General features: G+C 29.0%; 1 protein-coding gene across 1 annotated transcript in view; it reads right to left on the bottom strand.

The window, feature by feature from the left end:
- Positions 1 to 4,272, bottom strand: part of LOC101505343 (armadillo repeat-containing protein LFR) — an 11,174-nt gene extending 6,902 nt beyond the window's left edge. The window contains exons 1-2 of the mRNA XM_004497951.4: positions 4,037 to 4,272; positions 1,847 to 2,016 (exon numbers count right to left, since the gene is read on the bottom strand). Of these exons, the coding sequence (XP_004498008.1) occupies positions 1,847 to 2,016; positions 4,037 to 4,220 (354 nt within the window). The 5' untranslated portion in view covers positions 4,221 to 4,272. The remainder of the gene's footprint in view (positions 1 to 1,846; positions 2,017 to 4,036) is intronic.
- Positions 4,273 to 11,315: the final 7,043 nt, after the last annotated feature.

Genomic DNA, 11,315 nt, shown 5'->3' with positions numbered 1-11,315 from the left:
TTCTTCAGAAGTGAACATCTTTCTAAGATTTTCTTTTTGTTTGTACAATATTTGCAATGTAAGGTATGTTGTAGCAAACCTTGTGACTCCAACCCGCTCTTGTTTGTGACCTTACTCGTTAAGTTCAAAGCCAATGAGTGGTTGTAAATAAAGCCTACAAGATTGATTCTTTTACATATAACCTTTTTAAGTTTAGTATTCTTTCTTATATCTTCTAGCATCATCAAGTATAGATAATTTGAAGCAACAACTTCAATCATCAATTCGAAGCTTTTCAACTTTGCAACGTTAAAAGGAATTCCATTCCTCTAAAAAAATTGAGCTATATACCGGCAAGTTCTAGCTCTTGCTTCTTTATGCTTGACTGTTTGTTTCGTTTTCCCAAAGTTTGATCTAGAATTTGGTAGAACATTGCATCCAAGAGGCCTTTTGTACTCTTCTTGGAATTATCATTCCACCTTTTTCCACTTTGAATCTTACTTATTTCTCGAACTCTTCAACTTCACCATCATCTTCATGCACATCACTCAATAAAGTTTTTTTTCCACTTTTTTCTAATCATGGACTTCTTTCAAAATCAACCTAATATCCTCCGGTATTTTGTTTCAATAATCTACATCTCCTTTTATTCCTATTTGATTTGATGTCTTTGGGCCCTAGAAATTCCTCCTGAATTGGTTTTCTTACGAAAAGATCACATGTAACCTCTGCTTGTCCTTTAAACTATTCCACTAGCATGATATGTCAATGTTATCACTTGTTGATTTAAAAAAACTCGACAATAGTAGAATCAACCAAGCCACTAGTTGACGACAGTTGAGAATTAGGAGTTTTCACGGATGTTGCTAACACAAACAGAGCCAAAACCATAAGAGAAACAAAAAGTAGTGAAAACCAATAATGAAAATGAAACAGAGGGAGGGAGGGGCTTCAAAACAGAAACACTGAACAGTATGCGAAGAAGCAGAGCAAAAAGCACCAAAACCAAAAACGAAACAGAGGGAGGAAAGTAGAAGAAATGAAGAAACAGAACAAGAACCAAAAAGGAGAAAAAACTGAAACAGATGTTGGGAACCAAACCAGAGCAGATGCAGTGAAGGCTATGCTGGGACAGCGTGGCTGAGGACAGTGGGGGCTGCAAACGGCACAGCAGAGAACGGCACGCAGAGAAGAACAGCAGCAACCAAATGAGAAGAGGCTGAGAAGGAGCAATCGTGTGAGAAGAAGAGAAAGGGAGATGACGCATTTTGTGTGGGAAATTTCAAAATTACCCCAGCAACGGATCAAATTTAAGGGTAACTTTGTATAATTCAGTTGTCCTCAACATGTGTGAGGTGTTTTGTGATTTGCACGAACTGGTCCATAAATTCATGCCACAAACGTTGCGTGAGGGAGCACCCACCCACCACGACAGCAGCGCTATTTGCTACTTACAACAACGTAGACCTAGTTTCAGCGGACAAAGCTTGAATGTGGTTGGTCAACAGGACGACTGCACGGCTAGGGTTTCTAACTAGGGACTTTCAGGCTTGGTTTTTTATATCAGACCCAAAGGATGTGAACTTTCAGCTCTCATAACAACTTGAAAGTAAGGAAGTGATTCATTTGAATTACTTAAGATATTGAATCTCAATATCTTTTATGTTTATTTATACTAAAATGTACAGCCGACGATAAGGATAAAGCAATCTCTAATCTGATATAAATCTATCTTATTTGTGACAACAAAATATTTATAAGAATGATATCATCATGATATATTTCAAATTCATATATTCAAATATCTGAACAAACACAACAAAGAGAAATGCAGGCAGGAGAGTAAAACAAGATTGGTAGCACATACAACTTGAAGAAGTGCATCAAGCAAACCGGGGATTTTTGTTAAGGGAGTTGCATCCTTGCGCATGTCATCCTTTTCTTTAAAGGAGAGCAATGTAAGAGTATTCAACGCCCAGGTCAACTCACTCTTGAGACCACTTTGAAGAGCCAAAACAATTCTTTTATTGTTTTGATCTGCAAAAGTTAAAAAATGAAAAAACTGACAATTTGGAGCCATCGGACAAGCTTTTTCACAAGCACTTCTAGAAAGAATGAAAAAAAAAACTTTAACATGATATTGCAACAACCATGTGAATTCTAACTAATTTATAAGTTGAAATCAACTTCTTGAGGACATTTTAAGAGGTTCTCTCATTAGCTTCTCAATAATACCTTAAGCTTATAAGGCTTTCTTTATGAGTTAGAAACTAAACACTAAGAAACTCATATAAGCTTGAAGCTAATCCCAGTGTTATCAATAGCGGATTGCGGAAAATAGTGAAACACCAAAAATCCGCTAGCAGATAGCATTGCGGTCAAATAGCAGAGGCCGCATAGAGGTTGATATAAGTAAATTATATTTAAAAAAAGGCATGCTGCATACAGATAAAAAAGGGAATGCAGCATCATAGCTTATATATTGAAAGGTAATGTATTACAGTGAATATAGGAGTAACACTCACCAACTCTTTAGTTTTTCTATTATAAAAATAGCCATGGTTGGCACTCATGCAAAATCTTCAGTTTTATTATTTCAAAAAACCTGAAAATTTTTTTTTTCCGCTATTGCTTCTATTTCAGCAATCAGAAATTGGAATGGCGGTCGCTATTGTCCTAATGGCGAAACTAGGATAGCGTAGTGGTTCTCATAGCAGATTCATCAAAAACCGATATGCTATAGCGCCGCTATTGCCGCATTTTGACAACACCGGCTAATCCAAATTACACTTTGATGCTAGAGTCTAATTATAAATCAATATTATCCATACAAAAAAAAAAAACAAATAGCATATATTAGCCAAAAGGCACTCCTCTTGCTTTGTTCTATGATGGTTGCATCAATAACACTCATACTAATACTCCTCCAGCCTCTTGTAACTTAAAATTAAGTGGCTCGTCATGCAATTAATTACTACTAGCTTGCCAAAATTGATCCCTTTTTTGGGTCTTCCCACAATCATAGCATGGAAAATTAACTCCAGCGTTGCCCAAAAGCGGCACTATGGTATATGAAAATTGTGATACTAACTTAGTTTCTCTGTTAGGCAAATAACGGTCGCTATTCTAGTTTCTGCGGCCGGTTGTAGCAGAAAAAGGATAATTTTAGGGTTTTAAAAATAATAAAACTATAGATAGTATGTGTGGCAAATTGAAAATTGAAAAACTGAAGATTCGGTGAGTATAAGCCTATATGTAAGCTATAATTTTCCTCCATTCCCTATTTTATTTGTATGCAGTATGCCTGTATTATATATAATTGACTTATTTCAACAGCTATGCAGCTTTCACTATATGCCTGCAATTCTACCCAAGGTTTTAAAATTCAGTCCGCGCTACGGCAGAGACAAAAAGGCATAGTGGCGGCTGATATCGTTATTCCCCGTTTTAACAATGTGAATAAAAATAAAAAACCACGGCAACGCTCGCTCAATGAAACGTTGTTTGTAAAAAAAATCCAAGATTCCCATTTTTTCCACTGCCTTACCTTCTTCTCTAGTTCTAACCTTCTCTCATCTCTCACCTAGAATTATACAGACATTATATAATAGTGCAAATAATTTTAATAAGATTTGTGCAAAGTTGTGATTAATTTTGTAATGCAAATTGTAAGAGCCAAAATCACAAAATCCTTAACGCGTCTGCAACCGCAACCACTATCTAAAACCTTGACGCTACCTGCTATTTCACACATAGCAGATTTTTGGTGTTCTGTTATTTTCTGCAATCCATTATTGACAACAGTGACTTTCAGCCCAGTTAGTACTCACAGTTTACTTCCCCTACTACCAATTACTGTTAAGCAATTGACCCCTATATACATTCATGTGAATGTAAGTTTCAGCTATGAAAACAAATGCACTTTTTAGTGTTAGTGTGTTAAACTTAATCTTATTTCAAAATGAGGTCATTGTTAATCAGATAATTCATAACAAAAAGAAACACTATAAATTTCAAAAGCTCAAAACAAAGGAAGTAGAAGAAGCTGTTAACAAACCAGCAAATGAGCTGTGAACGTGAAGAGAAGGACCGAGAAGGGTCGACGGAGCAGCCAAATCGGCGGCGGCGGCTGCGGCGGCTGTACTGTTGTTACCGCTACCAAAAGGACGGCCTCTCTTTGCCGGTGTCGCCGACCCACCGCCGGTGGATCCACCGGACTTGCCTTGGTCCCTCTTTTGCATCTTTCTCTGTTTAGGGATTTGAATTTTGATTTTCGAGTTTGGTATGTAATTTCGATTTCGATTTTTTTGGGTCTTAGCTGGGCTTAGTTTTGGGCCTATAACCCATTAGATCTTGTTATTTATGTTCTGCCTCTACTTCTAAAATATATAAAAATATACGTTTGAATAGGCTAAATAAAATACACCTCTGAATTAGTCTCAACATAATTTGGGGTTTTTGAGAAAATTTGGAGTGACAAAATAAGATTTCTTATGTTATTGGAATATGATAATTTGTTTTCTCACTCATGTTCTCAAAAGTTTATAATATATATTCGGATTAGTCAATCCAAAAATATAAAATACACATTCAAATTACTCAATTCATACATATATTTGAGGGCTTTTGAAAATATTGAAAGTAAAAAAAAAAGCACCTTAAAGTATTCTTATTTTATTGACAAAAAAAAATTATTTTTCACCCACTCGTTCTAACAATCTTAAACTATTTGACCATTTTGTTGAAATTAATAAAAATATATAATTACAATAGTAATTAAAAGGTATCATTTGAAAATTATAATTTAGAGTAATGTGTATAATATTAATCAGATATTATAATTAAAAAATATAATAAATATTATTTTAAAAATTGAAAGTGATAATTATTGAGGACACGTAATTTTACAAGTTGGTTAATTATTATAGGACTGAAAGACTAATATATATCATAGATCTTTACCCCTCCATTTTTAAACAAAGTGGAGAGCTCAATTACTAAAGTTTAGTGTATATAGACCAATATTTTAGAAAGTAAGACATGAATTAAATATATATTGGGAGAATATTTGATACATTGAAATGTAGATTCGAACCAGAAGTAATTCTTTTATATGTATTTAATGTGTATAATTTCAACACTAAATTCTTTAAAATAAAAAAATTAATAATAGAGTCCTTTATTTATTTTCTTTTGAGAAATTAAAAAAAAAAACTCTTACTCATCTTAATATTCACGTTGGTGCTACGATAAAACAAACATTTTTTTCAAATAAACAATAATTAAAATTTGTTTATTCAATATGCATTATAAATGTAAATATATATATTCTATAGAGCTAATCTTGTTTGAAGTACATGAGACAGTAAATCTAGGTTGATGATGTTGTGAGACTCTATCATTGCTATTCAATTTCTATATTTTTCTCAAACCAAATAACTCCTTCTATCATTGCTATTGCAATAATGTGACGAAGGCAAAAGTTTTTGTATCAACATGAAAACATAATCAACTCCCAATCCTCTCCCACCTTCATCTCCAAACAAAAGATTCAAGACTTGATGAATGAACAGAGGACATTAATCCTACCAGACTAATAATGAAGTGGGATCATGGATGTGGACCTTATGTTGGCCTCAACTGTTTGATTTTAATTGAACAAGATATCATATTTTTTCCAATTGAGGTGGGATCATGCATGTGGACCTACATCAATGTTCATATATAGTATATATAATAAATAATAATAATAATAATAATAATAATAATAATAATAATAATAATAATAATAATAATAATAATAGCCACCTTCAAAATTCATATAGTATATATGATAAAAAAAACATTTTATAATATAAGATATGTTAATCTATCAAGTAAAAGTAGTAAACAAGTCACTATTTTAATAATATCCCTTTAATATATAGATGCCCTAGATATTTTCATTATGTTAGAAGTTTGGACAACCAAATGAAAAATTTCACCGATCAAAAGGAATGACAAAATTAATTTTCATGTTTAAAATAATATTATAATTACAAAATCTGCTTGGCTATTTAAAAACTATCAAAATTGATTAATAAAACAAATATTAATATTATCAACATCATGTAATGTAAGTAGTAGATAATTGATTTTTTAAACATTAATATAGTTATGAGTTTGATTTTTAATTATTTATACGAAAGAGCATGACTTTTGGTCGTGTGTACAACTAAAAGTAAAAAAATATATATAGTGGTGTTTGTTTTAACAATAAATTTGGTTTGGAAGGGATATGACTAAGGTGGAGGAGATAAAAAATCGAATGATAAAAAATTTGTGGGTTTGATTCATATGATCTCAATAAAATACTAATAGCAATAATTACCAAAAATTGAAGAAAAAAAAATTCTTACAAATAGAAGTTTGGTTCGGGTTAGATAGAAGGAGGGGAAATTTTGACATTAGCAAACTAACTTATGGATAAATACAAAGACAGCCAAAAAACTTGTGGTACGAAAAATAAAATAAAAAACTCCAAGTAGATAATTTAAGGTTTTGGTTATGAACTTTATCATAGAGGACCTACTTGGCTACTTATGTGTTTATTTTTTTGATTCAGTTTGGCTAATTAAGGCTGCAACCAATATTTGTTATTTTCTTTAGAAATTGAAACGTACAACTAACCATTAGTATAAAGGAATTTGGCAATTTTTTAAGGTATGGTTGGTTTTATAGATGAACATGACTAACCACAAATTTCTTTAGTTTAGTACCTAGTTGCTTTCATTTGTATTTTATTATAGCAACTTTTGTTTAATGTTGTTCTATACTATGAATAGGTTTTTTTTTATAATTGTTTTGGAATATGTATTCTGGAATATTCTCTGGTAAATGATTGAGGTTAAAGCAAACATTGATATATGGTTTTGGACACCATGTCTATAGTTACTCACAAATGACAAAATAGTTAGCTAGCTAGTCAATAGGGTCAGGATGTAAGGTAGAGTCCTATTAATCCAAAGGACCACAATATTTTACCACTCAGCTTCCCTAGGTTTCTGCTTATATGGCCATAAAGTTTCTATTCATCATAATTATTCCTCCAAATTTCAATGGTGGGTCCTAAGATTTTTTAACTTACTATTAAGCCATTTTCTTATAACTCGCAATTCTAGAATTCATGAGGGAGAAATTTTGTAGAGATGTAAAATGTACAATTAATTTTATCTGTGTGTGATTCTAAATTTAGGTTAGAATTTAGAGCTTTTATTTCTCCAATTTATTTTTAAATTTTGGATTTATTTTTATATAAATATCTAAAAGTAAATTATTTTGTATTCATCTCACCTTTGATCATAATTTATTTTAAAAAATTAAATAACAAATAACTTTGTCGATTAAGCACGGTAAACTATGATAATATTGAAAAAAATATTATGTTTTGTAGTTTAAATAAATTTTACGATAACTTAATGGATTACAATCAATTATTTTTACCTCAAACAAAATACACATTAAGTAATAATGAAATCGTACATAATGGAAATTTCTAGTTGCTTTCAATCATTTTCTTAGGAACTCTATCCTGACAGCTACTAGTTTAGGGAATTAATGGGGCAAATAAAAGGATTATATTTTTTCCAATGGACCAATTATTATTTCCTAATCTTTAAATTGCCAAATACAATATCATTCATACGATATGATATGTTGTTAATATATGGGCCCTAAGTACACTAGTATAATAACTGGTGGTTTTCCAAGCATGTAATGTTGATTGATGTTTTTTTGCAAAAGGCACTTTCCATGACCCTCCATGTTTTGTAAAATTAGTTGTTCCATACTTTCAATGTTACTTCATACATATCCCTAAACTTTTGTGTTAATAATTCATGATAATGAGCCTTACCTGTAATAAAGGGAGATGTGAACACCTTTGTCCTCATCCATATCTGTCTTTACACTATTATAAATGTAATGGGAGGGATATTATAGTAATAATAATAATCTTTAACTACAAATTTGAAGTTAAAAGCTAAAGTAAAATATAATTAAACGGTAAGCTCAAAATAAAAATACAATTAAATGTTAGCTAAAATTATTTAAATTGAAAGTATTTAGCTTTTAAACACTATATTGAATTGAAAAAAAAAATATAGAAATTCGCAATGGCGTTTATTGTTCATAACTTAAGTTTATGTGTGCTAGTATTAAAAATAGTTGGAAATTGAAGGTATGGTGAATGAATAAAGAATTCTAAGTGGTCAACCTCGAGTGGGACACTTGACTCTGTTGTCAACTTAATTATCAGTTGATCGAAAGATGAAAATCAAACTGAATTTTACAAAAAAAATATAAAAGAGTATATTAAAATATAATATTACAATAATGAAACAATATACAACATTTAAAAGATAAGATAATAATCCTAAAAATATTATTGGTGACCATAGTAGTGCCAACACAACGTTGCGGTGACGATAATAAACCATTTATATTAGTCCACATTTTTTTATTTTGTACCTTATAGTTACTTGGCCTAGACCGAAATTCTTTTATAATGGTTGTACAATTAAATACCAGTGTAACATAATCTTTTTTCCACATAGTGACAAAGTTAAATATTGTTAAAAAAATAAAGCGATTGTGTAACATTATTAAATTTAAATGATAAATACATTTTTTAAGGATGAATTTGTATTATGGAATTGAGGAGGAGATTCAACCACATATATAAAGAAGAATAAAATAATTAATTTTAACTTTAAGCTCCGAAACGACGAGGAGTATTATATACGGTTGATTCCACTCTCTTTGTTAAATCGCTTTCAATTAAATAAATAAAATAAAAATATTGGAAATTTTCAAGTTTGAAATTTCTTCTCTCCCTATTGGTGGTCTTTTCTAAGGAATTCAACCCATCTAGAACCTTACTTCAATGTCAGTTTAATGTTGAATAATTGGCTCAACTAACTCACACAACAGAGCGTTATTATCAGATAGAGATCACTGAACCTATACTTCCATTCAGGTTCATAATAAATGTCTAAAAATTGTAATAATTAGAATAAATAAATATTATTTTATTAAATTATTTATTTTAATTATTGATGAATTTCTTATTAATATTACTATAAAATATAATATTAATATTTTAGAAATTATATATATAATTATTATTTTAAAATAATATAAAAAAGTATATTAAAAATTGTGAACAATATTCATTTATAATGTATTTTTTACTATTTTAACATATTAAAAAGGAAAGCTAGTTTCAAGCATAGTTCATCTCAAAATATATAATTTCATGCGTAATTAGTCAATTAATTGGTTAAAGGTCATACAACATAGTCAATTTTCCCATTCTAAGCTTCTCTAGGGTACATATTTTCCACTTGACTTTTTATTAAATACATTTATGGAATAAATTATTAATTTATTTTTTTTTATGTTTCTAACACTCAAGAATTTAAATATAGGTGTAAAACTTGATTAAAAATTATTTCATTCAGTATTTAAACTCAAATTCTTTAAAACTATATATATATATATATATATATATCATAGAAAGAATTAATTTATATACACTGTTAATGTAAAAAAAATTATCAATCAATCACAACTGTTAGATCATTAATAATATTTGACTTTTACACAGAAAATGTTATATTTTTTACACTAAAAATATATGACAATTAAAATATATATATATATATATATATATATATATATATATATATATATATATATATATATATATCACTTGTCTTTTTTAACATTTTAATCTAATAAATTATTAATTTGATGTCTAAAATAGTAACATGTTGTCAATTTGATTCTTATCATTAAAAAAATCAAAACCAATCTCTAAATAAATAAATAAAATTAATGATCACATTATTTTTGTATGATAATTTCAAGAGTTAATTTAATGGTACAAAGAGTCTAATCTAATTTTAAAAACTATTTTAAAACATTAATAATTTCATATATTATTTACAACGCCTTATAATTTGAAAGAAAATTATTGATTCACTCTACATTTATCTCTTTATCATTTCAAGGGTTGCACAATTTTAGTTAATAGAATAAAAAATAAAGAGTATCCATTATATAATAATGTCTAACTAGTGACAAATTAGAAGCTTAACCAATTGAGAATTTATATAATTATATGGTTTAATATTTCTTTATGTAGGACACATCAACCTTTGTAAACTATGAAATCCCAGTAGCAGTGGCCACTGGCAGTGCCTGAAAAGGCAACTAACTACTACATAACATAATAGGAGCTGGAGAGTAATTCTGGTCTGTGTCAATGTGACATTACTCCTTCTTTGGCATATTCTCAGAAGCAGAAAATAGATTCTTCATAAACCAAATGAAATTCAAAAAAAGCAAATGGTCCAATTAAAAATGATAACAAGATAAAGGAAATTTCATTATGGCAAACATGCTAAAAGGCAATCAGATAATTACAAGGGAAGCACTAGCACTAGCACTAGCACTAGCACTATAGAACACAAATAAAGGTTTTTGTACAAGTATATGCAATTAGTATGTTTAAATATTAATTTGGAAGACATATGATATTGGTTGTCTCTGGTTAAGATGTGACAATTGAAATTTTGGTTGTCTTTAATTAAGATTTGATAATTAAAATTTTAGATAAATTTTGATTTTTTTATATAAAAATTCCGACTTTTAAATATAAGCCGTCTAATTTTGATTAGATGATCCACTAAATTTATGTTTTTTTTTACTTCTAATCTATTATTTTTAGTATTTTGCTGCTTTTTTTTTTTTGTCTATAGAAGACATGATTAATATTATCATAAATTTACAAACAACTGCGAGATTTGAATTTGAATTCATAACAAGACGTTCAAATTAATAATATCGTCATTTGCTAATTAAACAAGAACTTAAACACTTTTAGCATTTTGTTTTTAGTCTCTTCAAATTTATTAATATTAGAGTTGGTCTCTATAATAATATATAGAATATTTTATTTTAATCCTTCTAGATAAGAACTAATATAATATTAACTATAATTAAAAATAAAAAATAATATATTTTTAGAGGCATTATAATCACAAAATACTAAGGATCAAATCACCAAAAATTATATATTTACTGATGCTAAAAACAAAAACTTACAGGAACTAAAAATATATTTAAAGCTAAAATGTATAATCAATTTAAAAAAATTAAAAGAAAAATCTTTATTTTTTGAAACCCTTTAATTGATATATTATTAATATTCAATGTAGTCATTCAAATAGTAAGCATCAGTAAATTAATTTATGAATTTTATAAATTGACAAATACATCACTGAAATTGTAAA

The sequence above is a fragment of the Cicer arietinum genome, chromosome 4 (genome assembly GCF_000331145.2).
Source record: "Cicer arietinum cultivar CDC Frontier isolate Library 1 chromosome 4, Cicar.CDCFrontier_v2.0, whole genome shotgun sequence".
Classification (NCBI taxonomy): Eukaryota; Viridiplantae; Streptophyta; class Magnoliopsida; order Fabales; family Fabaceae; genus Cicer; species Cicer arietinum.
This window is presented reverse-complemented; position numbering and strand designations above follow the sequence as displayed.